Genomic DNA, 22,498 nt, shown 5'->3' with positions numbered 1-22,498 from the left:
CCTCACTTTCTCATACAAAATTTAGTTTCCTAAATTTTGTGTGAGAGAGTGCGCCAAGTTTGTGTAGTTTCGTAAAATTTCGTGGATTTTTGTTGAATATGTGTGTAGATGGTGGGTTGGCCTAGGTCTCATATATATAGTGTGTGTTGAGGACGTATCTGCCCGAGCCATGGATGACACGGAAAACTTTGTTCTGGAGACGTTGCAGTAGGGAAAGTGTTGTCTGACGCCATAGATCATAGTTCCGAGCCATAAAGGGTGTCTTGAAGTATGAGCTGGTGCCAGAGAAATGGTTTGCATTGTATGGTTATACCATCACCTTTCAGGAGTGGATATAGCTTACAGAAGAGGGCGCAGCCCTTGTTTCAGCAGTAGTGATGTGCCTGTTCCGTGTTAAGCGGCGATCCATTTCGAGCGCCAGGTAAATGGAGTTTCTCCAGGTTAGCTTTCTGCCGTCAATTATGAGTTGGCGATCCGGGAGTTTGATCTTAGGGGTGAAATAGACCGTTTGGCGCTTTGCAGGATTGGTTTTAATTTTCCAACTATTGCACCACTGGTTTATTTTGTCGAGATGTTGCTGGAGGTGGCGGTGCATGAGGAGGCGGCGGCTGCGACTGCTTCTGTATATTGCGGTGTCGTCCGCATAGAGAGCAATCTCTCCACGCAACTGCCTAGGGATGTCATTCGTGTATATGGCATAGAGGATAGGACCCAAAACAGAGCTCTGCAGGACTCCTGCCGCAATCCGCCGTGTCTGGCTGGACTTGCCTCCTTTTCTTACGAACAACTGCCTCGCTGGCATAATGAGAAGGGCTGAATAACGTTGTACCAGAGCGCTGCGATTGGGCGCAAGCGGCCGGATGACGAAGATGATTGTGATCTCTACGTTCATACGCGATATTTACCTTCGGCAATTTTTTCCTTCGGCGATTCATGATCAGGTGTGTGTGCCTCCGCTACCAGCTGATCTACGCGTCTTTACCAACAGCATTGTTGCAACAGTTACTCCAGACACACTGATCAAGGATTGGGAACAACTCAAATTTTATCGACGTGATATTTGAAGATTAGCCGGTCGCGGTGGTCTCGCGGTTCTAGGCGCGCAGTCCGGAACCGTGCGACTGCTACGGTCGCAGGTTCGAATTCTGCCTCGGGCATGGATGTGTGATGTCCTTAGGTTAGTTAGGTTTAAGTAGTTCTAAGTTCTAGGGGACTGATGACCACAGCACTTGAGTCCCATAGTGCTCAGAGCCATATGAAGATTGATGCTCTCACTGAACACATGCAAGAAAAGATGTTTGAATTTCTCTTTCATCTGGCGTATTATTTATAACTCTAAGTTGAATGTAATAAATGCTATAAAGTCTTAAAGCCCGTATACTCATCTTCAAACATTCTGTATAGCGTATTGATTATAATAGCTAAGAGTTTCGTCGGGTAACGACATGGTGCATCATAATTAATAGCAAAAATATTCGATAATTGAAGCAAAACGTTCACTAAACACCGGTGCGCATGAGAGTCGTTGTCTAGATACTTGGGAATGTATTGTTTGCAGTCGCCACTAACTTCAGTATGAAATACTCCCTAGTGAGTAGAAATGTAGACTCTTCAATTAAGTCCGTATATAATTGCTCGCAAATTTCAGCCACTGGCGACTTTAAAAGGAAGCACCGTACTGCTTCAACGCCTTTTATTTACCGTTCATACCTGTTTCGAGCTTGCCACCGTCTCGCCCTCGCATTTTAACTTAATACTGCAGCTATCGTCGCAGTGTGTTACGAATTCTGTCAAACATCCTTGGATCGCCTCGTTAATCTTGACATGTACCATTCGAGGCTACAGTTCCTCATTCATATACTTCGCTTTCTTTCGAGTTGCTCTCAGACAGAAATATTCAGAGAAGAGACGTCAGGAGATGTTGGAGGGAAAGGTATGGGTTCCATTTGGCTAGCGTAGAAGATCGTATTAAGTTTAGGAAACAAATGAATATCGGATGGCGCCAAGTCCAAGTCGGGACTGTGTGGAGAATGATAGATGACAGTCAACCCAATACGTCGCAGTGCTCTTGTGTGGTCAGGCTTTGTCATGCTGAAGCAGAGACATCTTCCAATTCAAAATTCTATTACAGCCCGCTGTTTCCCATGCACCGACATAGTTACATCACACGCCGCCATCTTACACGCTACAGTTCAGAGACCTGCGGCGAGAGATGGCTGCAAATACACTGACGGGAAAAAATCGCACCACCTTAAGATATTAATGCAGAGTAATGGAATTTCGGGAATAAATTTGCATACATATTTACGTGATTATCATTGCAAGATCACAGGTTAGTGCAAGCGCGAGATGTGCTATGGCAAATGTGAAATGCCGGTACATTAGTAATGAATGTAACTGTCACAATGTTGAATGCAAACATGCAAACGTGCCGCATGTCAGTCTACATCTACATTTACACTCCGCAAGCCACCCAACAGTGTATGGCGGAGGGCACTTTATGTGCCACTGTCATTACCTCTCTTTCCTGTTACAGGCGCGTATGGTTCGCGGGAAGAACGACTGCCGGAAAGCCTCCGTGCGCGCTCTAATCTCTCTAATTTTACATTCGTGATCTCCTCGGGAGGTGTAAGTAGGGGGAAGCAATATATTCAATACCTCATCCAGAAACGCACCCTGTCGAAACCTGGACAGCAAGCTACACCGCGATGCAGAGCGCCCCTCTTGCAGAGCCTGCCACTTGAGTTTGATAAACATCTCCGTAACGCTATCACGGTTACCAAATAACCCTGTGACGAAACGAGCCGCTCTGGTACGGATCCCACACTGATGAGCAATACTCAAGTATAGATCGAACGAGTGTTTTGTAAGCCACCTCCTTCGTTGATGGACTACATTTTCTAAGGACTCTCCCAATGAATCTCAACAAGGTACCCGCCTTACCAACAATTAATTTTATATGATCATTCCACTTCAAATCGTTCCGCACGCATACTCCCAGATATTTTACAGAAATACCTGCTACCAGTGTTTGTTCCGCTATCATATAATCATACAATAAAGGATCCTTCTTTTTATGTACTCGCAATACATTACATTTGTCTATGTTAAGGGTCAGTTGCCACTCCCTGCACCAAGTGTCTATCCGCCGCAGATCTTAATGCATTTCGCTACAATTTTCTAACGCTGCAACTTCTCTGTATACTACAGCATCATCCGCGAAAAGCCGCATGGAACTTCTGACACTCTCTACTAGGTCATTTATATATATCGTGAAAAGCAATGGTCCCATAACACTCCCCTGTGGCATGCCAGAGGTTACTTTAACGTCTGTAGACGTCTCTCCATTGATAACAACATGCTGTGTTCTGTTTGCTAAAAACTCTTCAATCCGGCCACACAGCTGGTCCGATATTCCGTAGGCTCTTACTTTATCTGGCGACAGTGCGGAACTGTATCGAACGCCTTCCGGAAGTCCAGAAAAATAGCATCTACCTGGGATCCTGTATCTAATACTTTCTGGGTCTCATGAACAAATAAACCGAGTTGGGTCTCACACGATCGCTGCTTCCGAAATCCATGTCTATTCCTACAGAGTAGATTCTGGGTTTCCAAAAACGACATGGTACTCGAGCAAAAAACATGTTCTAAAATTCTACAACAGATCGACGTCAGAGATACAGGTCTATAGTTTTGCGCATCTGCTCGACGACCCTTCTTGAAGACTGGGACTACCTGTGCTCTTTTCCAATCATTTGGAACCTTGCGTTGCTCTAGAGACTTGCGGTACACGGCTGTTAGAAGGGGGATGGAGTTCCATACCTGTTACGCTTGGTCAAAAGAGGGGCGTTTAATGTTGTTTGTGGATGACCTTGAGGTTGTCGTCCTGTGATGCCCCCATATGTGCTCGATTGGAGACGGATCCGGTGATTGGGCAGGCCAGAGTAACATGTTGACACTCTGCAGAGCATGTGGGTTCCATTATCCTACTGGAAAACACTCCCTGGAATGCTGTTCACGAGTGGCAACACAAAAAGTCGAATCACCAGTTTGACGTACAAATTTGCAGTCAGGGTGCGCGGGATAATCACTAGAGTGCTCGTGCTGTCATACGAGATCGCACCCCAGACCAGGTGTAGGTCCAATGTACTACAGCATCATCCGCGAAAAACAGCATGGAACTTCTGACACTATCTACTAGATTGATTGCAGGCCCTCGACCGGCCTCCTTTTAACCAACACACGGTCATCACTGGCAGAACGGCATTAACCAGAAAACGCAGCATATCTCCACCTTACCGTCCAATGAGGTGTCGCTTCGCACAACTGTAGTAGTAGATGGCGTTGCTTTGGGGTCAGTGGAATGCACGCTATACGGCGTCTGGTTCGGAGCTGTCCTTGAAGTAATTGATATGTGACAGTTCGTTGCGTCACTGTGGTTGTTGCTCAGATTGCTGCTGCAGATGCAGTATTATGCGCCATAGCCATACGCCAAACACGATGGCGTTCCCTCTAGACAGTGCCAGGTGGGTGTCCGGATCACGGTCTTCCTACGACCGTACTTTCTCGTGACCACCGCTGCCAGTAATCATGTACAGAGGCTACACTTCCGCCAAGTCTTCCAGCAGTATCGCAGAAAGAACATCCAGCTTCTCGTAGTCCTATTACAGGACGCCGTTCAAACTCGGAGAGGTACTGATAATGGCTTCTTTGCCGCCTTAAAGGCGACATCAACTCGGCATGGCCAGTGTCAAAGGTAGCTAACGCTCACGGCCGTTACAGCGTATATTTAAAGCAAACTTGACTTGCATCCTCATAGTGTCGCTACTAACTCCACTCTTACGTTATCGGGGCGAAATCTGATGTAGAAACACAACTGCTAACTTTTGTTAATATCACTCGACTCCTTGATGTTTCCATTATTGTATGTAGATAGGAAGAATAAAGATGTATCCAGAATGCGATTTTCACTCTGCAGCGGAGTGTGCGCTGATACGAAACTTCCTCTCAGATTAAAACTGTGTGCCGGACCGAGACTCGAATTCGAGACCTTTGCCTTTTTTTAATAAAGATGTACATTATTAATAAAATTTGTGTTATCTAAAAAGCTTGAAGTGTTTTCTCACAAAAAAAATCGGAGGTATTGCTTTCAGTACTATTCGTAATAGGAGAAAAAGTAAGCCAGTCGTCAATAAATGACGTAAGATTGTACGATGAAGGTTTTCACCACCAGCTGTCTTAAGTTGCTTGAGAGTCTCCTGGGTTGGATGGCCGTGCTCAAAGAGACTTTTCGGTTCCTCGCATTTAGTCCAGAGCTCCACTGGACATCTTCGGAGGTGCTCCTGGTGAAGCTGAGTCTTGCTGACTGACGCAGGATCGATGGAGGCTTTCCCTTCGCAGAGAACTCCAGTTCCCAACAGTTTGTGATCGATCAAACGTCGACCAATAAGAGGAGTCATAGATATGAGATCAATAGCAAATGTCAAGATTGGAGATCTCTTAGTAGGTGAAGTGAAGGAATTTTGTTACCTTGCGTCAAGAAAAGAAAACGAAGCAGATTAACACAAACAGTCGTCGTCAGGTTTTGGGCCTCTGGGATGCCGAAAAAGCTCAGGGCAATAAAGGATTCTACAACTCCATGGCGGTCCTCCTTACCGGCCTCTTGTAAGGCCTCTGTCGTCCTCTGCCGGCTCCGTATCGGCCATACTTTTTTTTGACACGGTTATCTCCCCCCTCTGTCGATGTGGATCGATGTTGACCGTGGCTCACATCTTATAGGACTGCTCCAACTTAGCCACTCTACGACGGACTTTCACCATTCCAGAATCGTTACCCTTGGTGTTTTATTCGTGATGGGGGTTTTTATAGCTTTATTTAAGGGAGGGGCCTTCCACCTTATTGGTACGTGGAGGGAATGGCTGGCTTTCATGCTCCGCCCATCACCCCGACTGGATTGGCTTCAACTGGGCTTGGTGGTTCACTCCAGCCCTCTACCTTCCCACTCCTTTCCTCATGGGGTCTGTTACGTCCTGAGAATCGTCCCCTGTGCTTCTTCCTTTATGCCCTGTCATTAGTCACTTTATTTCCCCTCACCTCATCTTCTGTCGTTTTCAGCCGGCCGGAGTGGCCGTTCTAGGTGCTTCACCGCAGGTTCGAATCCTGCCTCGGGCAGGGTTGTGTGTGATGTCCTAAGGTTAGTTAGATTTAAGTAGTTCAAAGTCTAGGGGACTGATGACCTCAGATGTAAAGTCCCATAGTGCTTAGAGCCATCTGAAGAAATCACGGAGGGCAGTATCAAGGGAGGCAAACTGATGCTCGAATAAAAGGTAGTTACACATCTAGAGCCATCTTGCAAAATAATTTCTGTCCCTCAGTGTTGTACAAATCGATTAACGTGATAACTTAAGGCGTCACAAGCAGTCACTGTATTCCACGGTATCACCCACCGAACTCATTCTCCTTCTCTGTTTCTATCTATCGTGAAATCCTGCCTGTAATCGCGTCTCTGGCGGCGTGTAGAGGCAGCACTTGCTAGGCGGTGTAACAAAGGCTGTGCGGCGGCCGGAGGCGCGAGCATGCCCCCGTTTTAATTGGCGGCCTGTGATGCTGCTGCGCGATACCCGCAGACACCTGCCGCTCCTCACGGCCACCGGAAGGAAGCCGCTGCTCACCTCTGCTGCCCACTGCCGCCGCTTTCATCTACAGGCGCCTCTGCGCTGCGTTTCGTAATGCACGGGCAGGGATAGGCAAAATAAAGTTAACACCTGTACTTACTTGGGAGTGGCTTGTTAACAAGGAGTTGGACTCCCATTTGCCCGTAATACAGCTGCGCTTCTTCTTGGAATACTGCGAAATAATGATTGTACAGTCTGCAGATGACTGTCATGTCACTCCTCGATCAGAACCTCTTCTAACTACTGTAGTCACGAGGGAGGCGAAAATTGCTTCGAAGTCTGCGATCCAATACCGACCACAAGGGTTCGATAACGTTCAAGTCTGGGGATTGTGCCGGCCAGGAAAGACGCTGCAGTTCAGTTGCATGCCCCTCATACCACGATTGTACGTTCTGGTTGTGTGAATGGGTGCATTATCCTTAAATATGGCGTCATTGTTGGAGAACATCATTTGAATCATGGGGTCACCTAAAATATTCTCGTAATTGTTGGCTGTAAAACGGTCTTTGAGATTAAAGATGGGACCAACAGAATAGTAGCTGCCTACACCATCACACTTCCACCTCCATGCTTAACCGTCGGAATCCAGCGATCGGGATTGTAGGCTTCTTTTGGCGTTCTCCAGGCGTAAACCCGGCTCGATGTTGGAAGCAACGAAAACGTTGACTCGTCGGTCTATATGACGTGTTTCCACTGATAAGCCGTCTAAGAATTACGCTGCTGACACCATGTTTTACGCTTCTTTGCGTTGTTTGTCGACACTAATGGTTTCGGTATTGCAGTTCGTCCATGAATATTTGCTTTATAAAGTTCTCGGCGGACTGTGTCGATAGACACGGGGTCTCGAAGATGGTTATTGAGTTCTTTAGTCACTTTAGCCGCCATAGTTTTGTGTTGTTCTGACACAAGTCGTGTTAGCGTAAGACGATCTCTGTTATTTAGTTTTTATTTGCGGCCAATGTTGCGTTGACACGATGATTGTCTTTCCATGTTTTGTGTAGACTGTCATGACTGTTGAAACAGTTGCTCTTTAAACATCACCGAGCGAGGTGGCGCAGTGGCAAGCACAGTGTTCTCGCATTCGGGATGACGACGTGTCCGGCCATCCATATTTAGGTTTACCGTGATTTCCCTTAATCGCTCCAGACAAATGCCGAGATGGTTCCTTCACAAGGGCACGGTCGACTTTCGTCCCGTCCTTTCCTAATCCAATGAGACCGATGACCTCGCTGTCTAGTCTCACCCCCAAAACCACCCATCCCTCTTGAAACATTCAGTAAGTTGGCTGTCTTGGTTACTGAGGCTTCAGCTTAACGGACCCCCACAATGTGTCCTGTTTGTAACTCTGTTAGGTCATTCATTGCACGTCGACCTCGGCCTCTGAATGCAGATACGATGTGTGCACCACTTGTAAACAACCTGCACTGCTGCCTGGTCCGTACTGAACACGCACAGTAGGCCTACAGCGCGACACGTGCCTTACATACAATGTTAGCCGTCAAACACAGCCACGGTTGAGATTATTTTGCCTATCCTCAGTACATGCTGTAATTGTTTTGGATGCATTGCCAGTTGCTTATAACCATTTGTACAAGATTCTGTAAATAAGAGATTAGAGAAAAAGGCAATAGAACTACATACAGCGAAAGAAGTGTAAAGCAGGAAACAGTTACATAAAATTTGTCTTCTAAATTTTCACAACTGCCGTGCACTACTTACCGTTACCGGTTGAAAACTGCCTGAAATTAGCTTTTAAGGCGTTGTTCAGGAGATAACGATAAACTGCATCTCATTGCCATACTAAAGTTCACATGACGATTGCAGGGAGTAAACCTCTGTACAGTTACGAACTTCGGCGTTTATGAGTGAGCTACAGTGTATTACATGCGAGAGCAAAATGAAGATGAGGCAAAATGACGACGTTGACCCCAACAAAAACGTTATTTGAGTCATGATAGGACATATTTCGTCTTGTGCAAAAACTTAAGTGAAAACGTTTTTGCAACACATGGTATTCATGGTACGGCAACCAAAGTACACGAGGAAGAAATAAGTTAGTCAGTCGTGGCTGGAGGGATGACTCTATTATTTATTAGAATTGTCAAGTTTCATCTCTTTCAGGCATTTTGAGATTGGCTGAATATTAGGTGGTGTCAGGTACATGGGATACCTATCATCATCCAATATCCAGCCAATCTGAAGATGCCTGAATCAGGCGAAACGCGTCATACCTAAATAAATAATAAATACAGCGCTGCAACCAAGACTGACTGTTTTCTTTCTTGTATGTGAAGTGGTCGCGTTACTCTAAGCGATGTTTGAGCGTATTTGTTTCCATTAAATGGTTAAAATGGGTAACTTGTCCTCAAAATCGTGTTGAACGATTTACTGCGAAGGAGAAGTTATTAAAGTTTGGTGAATGTTTGTAAGTAATATGTCTCTTCGATTGCAACGGGAATAAAATTGTCGACTGAATTCAAATGCGCACGTGAAGTTTGTTCCAAAACTGCAACCGTGGAGAAAGTGCACAATATGGAAATGTGTGATCGCCTGTCGACCACAGAATCGGGGCAGAAAGAAAACATTGACAAGAAGAAAGGACAGGAAGATGCATGTGTTAAAGACATCAGGTGCATGGTACTGGACGAAGCTGTAGACGCGACAAACTGCAGAAGAGGGCGGAGATACGAGTATAACCAAGAAATTATCGACGACGTTACCCTGAGGTAAAGAAGTTGACAAAGGAGAGCAAGACGTGGAGGGCCGAAACAAACCAGTCTGAAGCTTTACGGATGACGAAAAGGAAGACGTCAGCAATTAATCTTAAGTGAAAGAGTGGCGCGTAGTGCGTTAAACGTATTACAAGGTTTCTGAATGAAGAAACCGTTTTTAAAAACTAACTATTGGCCTTAACTTAAATTGTATTATACAAAATGCCTTTATTGCAGCAAGTAATATAAATGACATTACTGGTCATTTTCGAAAATATTGCTTCAGTGATGAGTGAGTCATATTTAAAATCTGACACACACGTCACCGACGCAGTGCATTTTAAAATGTTGAAATTCATGGTGAAAACCTTTAGCTGTTTACTGTTTCTCACAGTGCTGCCAGTTGCTGTCACAGACCATTGTCAAGCTTAGCATGAATGGCAAAGCTTATCATTAATGGCAGGAATGTTATACTATCACGTAAGCGATTACAAGTTGCTGTTGCAGGCCGACCATAGTCAACAAAATTGTCAGCAGTTTAATAACTGTACAGAGCACTCGTCGCCAAAAGTTTTATTCGCTTCGAAAATAAATTACAGACTACGGTTGACCTGCACCAGCAACTTGTAATCGTTCCTGCCATTTATACCTGCAAAGCTTGAAAATGGTCTAAGACAAAAACTAGTAATACTGTACCAAATAAAAGACAGCTAACGGTTTCCCCATGAATTTCAACGATTATTAAGAATATCAATTGAAGACAATGTTTCAAAAATGAGTCTGTAATCATATTTTTGGCACTTTATTTTACAGATCCGTCTTGATCACATAAATTTTTACATTTCGCTATGACCAGTTCGGCTACTGCCTGCCGTCTTCAGGTCATGAAGTCTTCAGGTCACGAAGTCTTCAGGTCACGAAGTCTTCAGGTCACGAAGTCTTCAGGTCACGAAGTCTTCAGGTCACGAAGTCTTCAGGTCACGAAGTCTTCAGGTCACGAAGTCTTCAGGTCACGAAGTCTTCAGGTCACGAAGTCTTCAGGTCACGAAGTCTTCAGGTCACGAAGTCTTCAGGTCACGAAGTCTTCAGGTCACGAAGTCTTCAGGTCACGAAGTCTTCAGGTCACGAAGTCTTCAGGTCACGAAGTCTTCAGGTCACGAAGTCTTCAGGTCACGAAGTCTTCAGGTCACGAAGTCTTCAGGTCACGAAGTCTTCAGGTCACGAAGTCTTCAGGTCACGAAGTCTTCAGGTCACGAAGTCTTCAGGTCACGAAGTCTTCAGGTCACGAAGTCTTCAGGTCACGAAGTCTTCAGGTCACGAAGTCTTCAGGTCACGAAGTCTTCAGGTCACGAAGTCTTCAGGTCACGAAGTCTTCAGGTCACGAAGTCTTCAGGTCACGAAGTCTTCAGGTCACGAAGTCTTCAGGTCACGAAGTCTTCAGGTCAAACTAAACATGTAGGTACATCCTTATGTACTATGTACCTAGATGTTTAGTTTGACATTCGTACTACATCAGAATATTTTATGATATGAAGATGGCAGTTGCCGAAAGCTGTCATAGTGAAATGTTAAAATTTATGATATCAAGACAGACCTGTAAAATAAAGTGATTATTCCTACATGTATGCATATATTTGAAAATGGCCACACACTGAAAGTGGCCAGAAATGTTCTACATATACATGGTGGCATAAAGCATCCCTCTTAATACGATTGACAGGGTTGCGTGCCTCAGACGGTAAAAACGGATCCGTTAAAGAATCACTTTGCTTTTGGCTGTCCGTCCGACTGTTGAAACCCCCTTTCTTTCTGGAACGGGAAGACGTTTAAATTTGAAACTTACTTCACGTGTTAAGTTGGTGGTGCTATCAAAAGATAAAGCCATTTATGTCTTGTTTTTATAATCGCAAACACACTCATCAAAACTTATAATGTATTTCCCGTTGATCTGCAATCACGAAATTTGGCAAGAACCAAGGTTTTAATGTACAAGTAAAGGAAAAATCCGAGAATTGTGAATTTATATCACACGAAAAAATATTGTCATTTGTGATAAACATTCTTGGAAGTCTTTGAATTTCCCGGAACTGATGCCTTGCCGATGCCGATATCTGTACTCCGTCTTCAGGCCACGAATGGTCTACCGGGACCATCCGACCTCCGTGCCATCCTCACTGGAGGATGTGGATAGGAGGGGCGTGGGGTCAGCACATCGCTCTCCCGGTCGTTATAATGGTATTCTTGACCGAAGCCCCTACTATTCGCTCGAGTAGCTCCTCAATTGGCACCAGGAGGCTGAGTGCACCCCGAAAATGGCAACAGCGCATGGCGGCCTGAATGGTCACCCATCCAAGTGCCGACCACGCCCGACAGCGCTTAACTTCGGCGATCTCACGGGAACCGGTGTATCCACTGCAGCAAGGCCGTTGACACCGACAATTGTCACGATACTCGATTCTCGGCTTGGATGAACAGGTACATATATAATTTTGTACGGAACCCTCCGAGTGCAAGATCTACTCACACCTGGCCATTTTTTTTTAATGCTTCCATCTTTCGGACGAAAAACGTTAGTATGACAAGATGTCGAAGGGCTGTAAATAGAAATTCCCATCATGTTGATGATAAAAGCAGTGACTATCCCATCATAAAGGTCTGCAGATCTGTTGACATGTACATGCACGTTTTGTGTGTGTGTGTGTGTGTGTGTGTGTGTGTGTGACATCATAAATCGGTAATAAAGCAGCCACAAAAGCCCATAAACGTCGGCGCTGTACCGAGTTAGATCAGGTAGTGCGAGACTGCTTTAACGACGGAGCCACGACCTCTGGTGTCGCAGCGCAACTGCCGGCCGCCTCACGCTTCGGGTGTAATTAATTCACAGGTGAGCCCGGCTTGTTAAGTCGTGCGTGGCGAGTGCTAGTTACGCATGCCCGCGGTGTAATTGGCGACGAACATCAGAAACGCAAATGACTCACGAAGCGCGCGCTTGGTGTGCTTCCAAGCTTTTGTTTCCCGCGTCGCGAGCAGCCACGCACAAACACGGGCTCGCTCTGTCCCCTCGCTGACGCGACTGTCAAGTAGCAGCTGGGGCACACCGCACCTTTTGTCCGTGTCGTTAGTAAAACACCTGAAATCCCAATAATAAGACATGCGGATTTATGTAGGCGACGTGAGCCGAGAAGGCATTAGCCGCAGCTGGTGTTCGGATTCCGTACCTCGAGGTAAGATTTATGTTGCGATCTAGCGTTCCCGTCAGACATGGCACGGAACCGCAGTCTGCAGCGCCGATTTCAAAGCGGCGGCATTTGTGTAAAGTGTAAAGAAAAAGTCATCCTCTTGGAAACACACTGCTGTCCACACTGAAACTATCGTCGGGAACCATAAATGACGCATCACATATGGTTCTGTAGCAGAGGTATATTCGTAGGTTGTAAGTCTTTCATTTCGATCGATAAGTCTAAATGTCGTGAGAAACAGCACATGACGGTGTGAGTTATAATTCAATTAACACGTGACTGTTTCATACATACGAAGTATATGAATACAGCCCTACACATCACATGTTTTCCTAATTGTGGCTAAAAAGCTTGGCACTTCGGAGCAGATCATAGGGAGACAAAGACAAATCACATTCTCCCAGAATGTCAAGGCGTAAGTCTCACATCTACCTCCAACGTCTATTTCCTGAGTTAGAAACTGTCATTGACTTTCTCGTATGACTCCCATTTGCTTCCAGATTCCAAGCTCTAACAAACACCATACAAGTAATACCCTCCACTTATATACATAGATCTTACGATTTCGACTCGCTCAACCTCAGGGCTCCGGTGGTCATCTTGTGAGAGGTTTAACTTGTAATTTTTTTATTAAAAAAACGTGTTTGAGTGAGAGAAATATGTTCTCAGCCTGGAGAAAGTAAATATGTTAAAAATCATTGACTGCCGCCGAAGACGAGGTTGTGGCCTCCCAATTTTTTTTTCCTTTTTGTATGCCAACGCAAGAACAGTTACGTATGTGCCACCGCGGAAGAGATTTCAGGAACATACAACAAAAGTAAAAAACAAATGATTTTTTACGGTTGCTAAAATTGGGATATTCGTTAATATGATTTTTTAACTATGTTTTCAAGCCGGCCGGAGAGGCCATGCGGTTCTAGGCTCTACAGTACGGAGCCGAGCGACCGCGACGGTCGCAGGCTCGTATCCTGCCTCTGACATGGATGTGTGTGATGTCCTTAAGTTAGTTAGATTTAATTAGTTCTAAGTTCTAGGCGACTCATGACCTCAGAAGTTAAGTCGCACAGTACTCAGAGCAGTTTGAACCATTTATATTTTCAAGAAGGAAGCTAGAATTTTATGTATAACGGGCGATCAAAATATTTCTGTCAGATGGCTGCGCAGTCCAGAACAGTCTGCCAGTCGGGCAAAATCACCATGGGCATTGAGAAAATCATCTCACCGGTGAACTAGTTTGAAGAGACCCATTTGGAAAAAAGACCGTGTCCTGCTGCGTGGAGAAGTCCGTAACTGCCTGTCCCAATCATCGTCAGACAGGAATCGTCGACCCTTCAAGGCCACTTTCATGGGACGGAAGGCGAGATAATCGCATGGGTAGAGAGCAGGCCGATGTGGCGGGTGCTCGAATGTCTCCCACTTGTCCGTAATCAGTGAGGTTGACCTCCCAGATCGACCAGCCGCACCAGTCCACGAAGGTGGTTTTTCGACAAACATGCTGCTCCATACACGTACTTCACTTTCCGGTGGATGTCAACTGGCGCTTGCCCTTCGGCAATAAAGACAATAATAATAGCACGTTGGCTCTGATGATGATAATAATAATCGCGGCATAGTTCACGTTTCGGTTTCGAAAAGACACGAATGTGACACTAACACGTTGCCTTCATACCGGTGCTTGTATAGCTACAACGTTGCATGGACCTGCAGCATCGCCCTCGAACGGAAGCTATTCCCTTATATCATATCTGCAGACTATATTAAGATTTTTAGATAGTATAGCGAAGTTTGAGACCTTTGGGCCTACCGCCCACACAAATGGAATGAAACGAGAAGAAACTAATATGTATTGAAAATAACTTAGCCAGCATGCACCAAAAGAGTATTTACATCGCATTGCAATTTCTTTTGTTAATGTCATCAGCGTGTTCTGTCGCATAGGCTACAGATTTTATCGCGTCTATCGCGTATTCTCAATATTTCTTGAAATTTGCCTGTTTCGTCTACGAGGAGGTCAGCAGTTGCATGTGCCAGAAAAATATAAGAAGCTACCTGTTCATACGCAACATCTTCGCGTTTGAAGATAGTATTGCTGATATTACAACAGCAGCTTATATTTGCAGCCAGTTACACGAGCGGCCGATGTGCAGTGTGCAACTGGCTTTCTTTGCACTTCCCTCAAATTGATAGAGTAACCAACTATTAAATATTAGATGCCTCGTTGTTTTAAGCAATGTTTCTAACTCCGGCTGGAATCAAACAAAGAAATATATAGCGTGTAAGCATTCTCTTAACACAAAATAATCAGTTTCGGTTCATATTTAAGGAAACCTTGATATTTGTGGCTGAGGTCGAACATACACCATATTATTGGGACCAGAACATTAGTTTCCCAAATTTGTCACGGAACTGGAAGTATGTGACTTTGATTAGATTTATTTCAGGACATTATCAGCTTCATTTTATTTCATGTTAAATTCTCCAATAGTGTGAAAGGTAATATTTACTACAAAATTGTTAAGGCGTTCGTGGCCACTTGTTGACAAACTGCCTATTGGCTTCTGTCTCGGGTTCTTCGGCCGACGTTCATCTAATGATTTTTACTGGCGTTTCGCCAGCACGAGTGGCTGGCACTGTCAAAGCTTCACCCTCCGTTGCCTCCAGTTTACCACCGGCAATGGAGGGTGAAGCTTTGACAGTGGCAGCCACTCGTGCTGGCGAAACGTCAGTAAAAATCATTAGATGAACGTCGGCCGAAGAACCCGAGACAGAAGCCAGTAGGCAGTTTGTAATATTCACTACCAATCACGTCGCCTGAGAGACAAGAATTGCTTACGTACCGGGTAGAATAACGGCCAGTGCTTGCGTCAGTTCTTGTCACAAGAGGCGACTTCGGAGAGGGCGGGCGCTGAGCGGCTCCCGCCGGCGCTGAGCGGCAGACGCGGTCGCGGTGTCGCGCCTCGCTTGTGATTCCTGCGACGTGTGGAGGCTCCCGGGGCAACGGCCGTGTATCGCGCTGTATAAATATTTAAGGCGGCGCGCATTAAGCGGGGAACCGGGAACCTGCCTACCTGCCTTTCTTCCTATCCGTCGCCTTTGCTTGCTTTCGGCGTATGTGCTTAGGTCAACGCGCAACTAAGAATCACAATGCACAACCCGTGCGAAACGGTTGTTAATTCTGTTCCGGACACCAGCTTAACGACACGGCATCTTAATCGGTAATGGTTCTAGTTGGCACGGCGTTGGGGACCGCACGGAATGACATAGTGCTAAATCACTGCACTCGAGACCTGGCGGATTTGTGTTTGCACCTTGCGTTTTACCGGACTCCACAAATAACTTCGGGTTACTAGTGGAACACTTGCTCCAGAAGTGTTACTCCTGGTTCTTTATTAACATTAACTGATCCAGCAAGTGCTTCGTCTCAAAAGATTTCGCTCTTCAGGAATGTTAAAACTAACAATAGAGATGACAGGGGGATGCTAGTTGAGCTGTTCACAAGAATATTGTAGAGAGTTGAAAAATTAACCCATTTTCTTAAAAAAAAAAGTGGCATTTGAAGGACAGTCTTTTCGTCATTACTCTTTACGTGCAACACATCTACTATAACAATAATCCATGGATATAGATCTTTCTTGCACTGGTGCCATGTCCCGCGCTGACGCAGGGTCGGCATTGTTAGGAACGGATTTGGCAGGGTTAGTGGACAGGGGTGGCCGAATGCCCTTCCTGCCGCCACCCCGTACACCCTGGGACGGAATTAGTGTACCCCTGCTGTCTGCGTTGAGTGTAATTAATGGAATAGTGCGAGCGTGTTCCAGATGTCTGCGAGTCGTGTAACTGAGGCCGAACGTGGGGACCACACGGTAATCACCTAGCGGGATGTGGAAAACCGCCTAAAAACCACATCCAGGCTGGCCGGCACAATGACCGACAACGGTAATCCGCCAGGCGGATTCGATCCGGGGCGGTGCGCCTACCAGAGTCCAGGAAGCAGCCCATTAGCGCTATCGGCTAACCTGGCGGGTCAATTCATGGATATAGGTCTAGTTAGTTATAAACAAGAAGAAAAAACAGATAAAAGCAATGGAAGCAGTACACAGGAATCAGTTCTGCCATAACCGTTGCGTAATGTAGCCAGAGAATGCGATTACAAAAATAAATAAAAATAAAATGAGGAAAGAAAAATAGCCCTCTCAGAGAGAACGGAAGTGCCATATGAAAGATCAGTAAAACAAATCTCAATGCACTCCATGATCCAACTGGGCCCATACGCAATTAATAATAACATCGATAAAATATCTGCCAACTACAAAATAACACTTTTCTGGCATTTGCGCTGGATATCCACTGGTAGATCAAGCAGGCATATTGTGGCTATCACACTGTTGTTGTTGTTGTTGTTGTTGTTGTTGTTGTTGTTGTTGTTGTTGTTGTCGTCGTCGTCGTCGTCGTCTTCAGTCCTGAGACTGGTTTGATGCAGCTCTCCATGCTCATACAGTAAAGCTGCATGTCCTCGGGAAAAATTACGGCTGTAGTTTCCCCTTGCTTTCAGCCGTTCGCAGTACCAGCACAGCAAGGCCGTTTTGGTTAATGTTGCAAGGCCAGATCAGTCAATCATCCAGACTGTTGCCCTGCAACTACTGAAAAGGCTGCTGCCCCTCTTCAGGAACCACACGTTTGTCTGGCCTCTCAACAGATACCCCTCCGTTGTGGTTGCACCTACGGTACGGCCATCTGTATCGCTGAGGCACGCAAGCCTCCCCACCAACGGCAAGGTCCATGGTTCATGGGGGGAGGCTATACACTACTAACAAAAATAAAACCCAGTATACTCATCTCATTTGCTAGTTTTACTGCTTTCCATAAAAACAGTTTTGAATAAATAATACGATAGTTCTAATAATTTTGATACTGCAACAGTAAATTAAATTAACTAAAGCCGGTAGTGATGACAAAGATAGAATACGACACAGGCTCGTTAAATAGTTGCACCATACCACCACCACCACCACCATCACCATCATCATCATCATCATCTGCCGCAGCAGTCGTTACGCACACACTGCTGGATAAAGGCCACATCAAGACGTATCCATGCATTACGATCTTCGACTGAAGGAACGGCGCTGCTCCTGCATGTTTTCTGTCGTTTATCTCTCAACTCCTATTAGATCGCTATCTCTGCTTTGCAACGAAAGTATTGAACCGTTTCGGCGTTAGAAATCAATGTTTCGCTCCAGTAAATAACAACTGGCGATATACACATCGAAGCTTTCTTCTTACAGTTGGGAAGTTCAATTCTGAAACACCAAAAGCGTTCCAGTCAATTCTTGCTCGTCTGTTTTCTTTTACTGTCTTCCGGTCGTCGTCTTCAACTGCCTTAACACACACCTCAAGTCGTTTTGTGAATTCATTGTTAACTTGTACGATTTTCTTTTGTACGTTACTGTCTTTTGTGTATTATTTTATTCCTACTGTACGAGTAATTGATTTTATGGCCTCTGTTGATTAGGTGTCTTACTTACTGAAACTCTTTGACTTGCACCCAAACCGGTGGTTCACACGCATTGCTCCATTCAAAAGTTTCGTTCTCGACCTCCCAAAGCAGGTTCTTCTGTAGTCCGACTAAAATACAAAACTGTTTTCTATGCCATTGATGTTAATTTTAGTCAATGCCTTTTACGTAACATTTCCTGTTTCTTTTCTTGTATAGAAGACTATTTTCGATAATTATCTTCTTCAGGCCTTTTGTCAATAATTTTGCAAATTCCTTTTGCGTAACTTTTCCTATAGTTCTGCTGTGTTAACGGCTCCCTACCATTTCTGTTGAGACAGTGTCGTCTCCAAGCACTTATCCGTTATTCATACCTAGAATGGCTTTATATAGTCACCTCATGTTGCATTACTTCTGGACCGTCATTATTTCCATTATTATTATTATTATTATTATTATTCCTCACGTGTTTTTACTAAACCACGTGATGTACCACAGAGGGCATTTTCATAATATGGTTTCAGTTCTTCTTTGTCCCCACATTGCTTCCCCGCTCTTGTTATCGGTATCATTTGTTAGTCTGAGAGCTGTTTTCACTTGGTGGCAACGAATTACATAACCAATCTTTTCCAGGCCAGTCACCTGAATGGTTTCGCCTAAGTATTTGAACTGAGAAACTCTCGTATTTAGCTTTTAGAATTCTGGATGTAAGATTGTCGGTAGACTTGTATTTTATTTATTTATTTTTCAAATGATTTTTGGAGAACTACCTTTTCTGGTCTTTCTTTATGAATTCTATTTATTTTGTGTTGATTAAATCTAGTGAAACAATCGCCAGGCCGTTTGCGAAAGCTACGCAGTCTGTTCTTACATTCTTCCTAATTTGAATGGTTCGTCAATTTTAGGCTCAGGTTGTAGTTCTTGCCAGCCTTGCAGTACTTGTTCTAAGATAGATCTGAAAAGAAATTGAGTGTCTTCGTTTCACTCCTGTTATAGTTCGAAAATTTACCGAAATTTCTCTCCTGCTCTTAGATTTCGCACCATTTAGAGTTTCACTAATAGCCGCAGTGGTTTGAGGTGCAGACCTTGTTCTTTCAGAATCTTTAAGAAACTGTATGTAAAGATTTTTTTAGAAATCTGTAATGATAGAAACTATTTTGTTATTCACTTTTTAATATCTGAGAATTAGTTTCAGAACTACAATTCCTTGTGGGCAAGATCTGTTTGGTCTGAAACCTACGTGATATTCACCCGTTCTGTGCTCAAGGTGGTGATATGCTCGGTCCAGGAGACATTTTTTAGAAACACGAAGCAGGGAAATCCCTCCATAATTGTTATTGGTTCTGTCCTCTTTCTTATGTATTAGATTTATCGTTGCAGTTTTTCGGTAACCGGAATTTTCGCTGTTAGCCAAATGTTTTGCATGATCATTATAATTTCTTTGAAGGTTTCTTGGCATCTTTCTGTGAGTTCAGGGCAGTTTAGAAACTTTTTAAAATACTTTCGAAGTTTTCTACAGTTTTCTTGGCTGTTGGGTGCCAGTTGGTAGTTTTCTTTCTTGAAGCAGATAGTTTGGGCTAGTATACATTTAATTTAATTTTCAGTGTTTTACAAAAATCCTCGTGTTATTTTTGTTATTCTTCAATGTCGTTGAGCCTGTTCTCGTTTTGTCCTTTTGTCTAAATAATATCAAAGTTTCTTTACTAGTAGCCAGGATCGTGTCTTGTGCCGATTTTAATTTGTTACAATTCCATGTTTTGCAGGCCGTGTGGAAATGATTTTACAGCTTATTCACAATCTTCCTTCCACCAACGGTGTTTTGTTCGCCTTTATGAAGGAATTTAGTTTTCGGCATTTTTAATAAACTTGTTTCATGGGTTCCCAACTTGTTTGCTTGCGTTTTGTTTAGTTCTTTTACTAATGGCAGTAGTGCTTTAAATTCAGTCTCTCTCTTGGATAAGAGACAGATCATTGGCGATGGTTACCATTTGCATTCTTGAACATTATAAATCTCCATGTAATGTGGGTAAGAGATTGCGATAGCAGTGTTTCTTGTTTCGAGGGTTTTCCTTAAAATGGCCTGACTTAATTTCGAGATAAGAATTTCTACACTACATACCATAATATTTCAATTTTGATTGGCCCATTTGTGTGCAGAGTATTCACCAATCGCTTTCTTGAGTTTTCTTTCCACAAATGTGCATTAAAACCACGCATAATAATAATAATAATAATAATAATAATAATAATAATAATAATAATAATTGGTGGTGGTGGTGGTTTATGAGCAGTTGTGTGTGGAGAGAGAACTTCCCTGTATGTTTCAGCAAGACTTTGGCTGATTTTTTTATTTTTTATGTTCAACTGAAAGCTCTACCAACTGGTATTAAGAAAGCGGGAACATTGTGATGAAACCCAAGTTCATACATATTTTCTGTTGTTTTTGCTGTTTGGAGACCACTGACATGTATTAAGAATTGCGCTGTACACAGGGTGGTAAGAAATAGCCTGCGGGCCGGAGTGGCCGTGCGGTTCTGGGCGCTACAGTCTGGAGGCGAGCGACAGCTACGGTCGCAGGTTCGAATCCTGCCTCGGGCATGGAAGTGTGTGATGTCCTTAGGTTAGTTAGGTTTAATTAGTTCTAAGTTCTAAGCGACTGATGACCTCAGAAGTTAAGTCGCATTGTGCTCAGAGGCAACCAAGAAATAGCCTGAAAAGCTTGTAAGGTGTTGCAGGGTAGCTTGTGACGATAAGAAATTAATAAAAAAATGCACTGCGTTGCTCCGTTTCCGAGTTAGTTAGCACTGAAGTTTGCCAATCATGCCGTTGGCGCGCCTATATTCAAGCGGCCCTCCAGATACAGTGTTAGTTGTTCTCAAAGCTAGATCACAGCGTACATGATGGTGGGCCGCTTGATTTCGCGCGCGCCAATTGCTAGTTATATCGCGGGGAACGGCGCAGCGTACTGAATTTCATTTTCTTACTTACCTGGCACCGCACGCTGCCCTGCAACACCTTTACAAATTTTTCACCCTGTTTCAAACCATCCTGTATACATGGCATATACAATGTGTTCGTATCATTGTCTATTGGCACGAGGCCATTGACCGTGACCCCCCCCCCCCCCCCCTCTCTCTCTCTCTCTCTCTCTCTCTCTCTCTCTCTCTCTCTCTCTCTCTCTCTCTCTCTCTCTCTCTTTTCCACACTTACTGGCTTCTCGATTGGTGACACCACCTGTTAGCAGAAATCAAGAAAACCCTCAACATCCGCATGGCGTATCGGGATGACGGCCTGCACTTAATCCAGCGGCCCCTGTGTCGACTCGCTCCGCCGGAGCAGGTCCGTAAATTCCGCCGAACAATTCCGTGTAGCGTGGACAAACCAGTAACCTGTTCGGTGTTTTTGTTCGCAGGAAGGCGCTGTGCTGCAAGATGTCCGTCGAGTTTGATGTCTTCCTGGAGAGCAACAAGAAGTGAGTAGCCCACTCATTATAAAGCCTTGTTTAATTGAGTCATAAATTGGACCAGCTTATCGAGTTACGCTTGTTACAGCGCCGTACGGACTTTATCATTGCCATAAATACTGCCCCAGGATTACTTTCGCTGGGACACAGATATCTCCCCCCGCGCGATGTGCCGTGCCGGCTGTAAAGTTGTTTACGCCGAGAGGAATCCTTGTTTACTTCGAGCTGTAGCTTAGGGGGGAGCTCGTTTTACCTTACTTTTTGCTCTTAGGGGACCACTGATCAGTGTACTCGTAAGCTGGTAAGCTCAGAAGTAAAATGGAATCTGTGACAGTGTGACTATGACACTACACTCGTCCGTTTTCTCATCTGGTGAGAGGTTGTGCGTTCAAATCTTCTGAATTCCAATTCTAGTTGCGTGCTGTTACTATCATATTCTTTTCATTGGACGCCCGTGTGTGTCTGGCATGTATCTGACAAGATACTGTACAATAAACAGAATGAAGTATCTATTCTTCAATATAACGTTACTGTTGTCTGCTACACAAAAATCTGTAGCAGGTGTAACGTTTATAGAGAAGTGCTACTTGCTGAACAAATCTTCGGAACACCCTCCTCTCGTTTTGGAATTTTGTAGTTACCACCAGAAATGAAACAGATACAAATGCAATCTTCTTTCCACTTAGCTAGTATGTGACAAAAGCGTACCTCAGCGAGCGATTCCGGCGACCACAACACTATTGCTTCACATGCGCGAAAAATATTTTATTGGTTTAAAACGCTGTTCAACTACCTAACGAAAAGCACTATGCAGATATAATCTACTGCACTGCCTGTTAAAATACTGTTACTAAAAAAATCACGACCGGTTTCACATTAGTGGAGATTAACGTGATAAGTTTCTTCATTTTTTAAAC

The 22,498-nt window shown here is 44.4% G+C and overlaps 1 protein-coding gene across 1 annotated transcript in view; it reads left to right on the top strand.

Annotated features, from left to right (window-relative positions):
* Positions 1 to 22,498, top strand: part of LOC126270700 (fringe glycosyltransferase) — a 570,474-nt gene that overhangs the window by 253,858 nt on the left and 294,118 nt on the right. Inside the window, exon 5 of the mRNA XM_049974091.1 lies at positions 21,531 to 21,590. Coding sequence (XP_049830048.1) covers positions 21,531 to 21,590 — 60 coding nt within the window. The remainder of the gene's footprint in view (positions 1 to 21,530; positions 21,591 to 22,498) is intronic.

Source organism: Schistocerca gregaria, chromosome 1 (genome assembly GCF_023897955.1).
Source record: "Schistocerca gregaria isolate iqSchGreg1 chromosome 1, iqSchGreg1.2, whole genome shotgun sequence".
Taxonomy (NCBI): Eukaryota; Metazoa; Arthropoda; class Insecta; order Orthoptera; family Acrididae; genus Schistocerca; species Schistocerca gregaria.
Note: the sequence above shows the minus strand (reverse complement) of the source record. Positions and strands in the feature narration are given on the sequence as shown.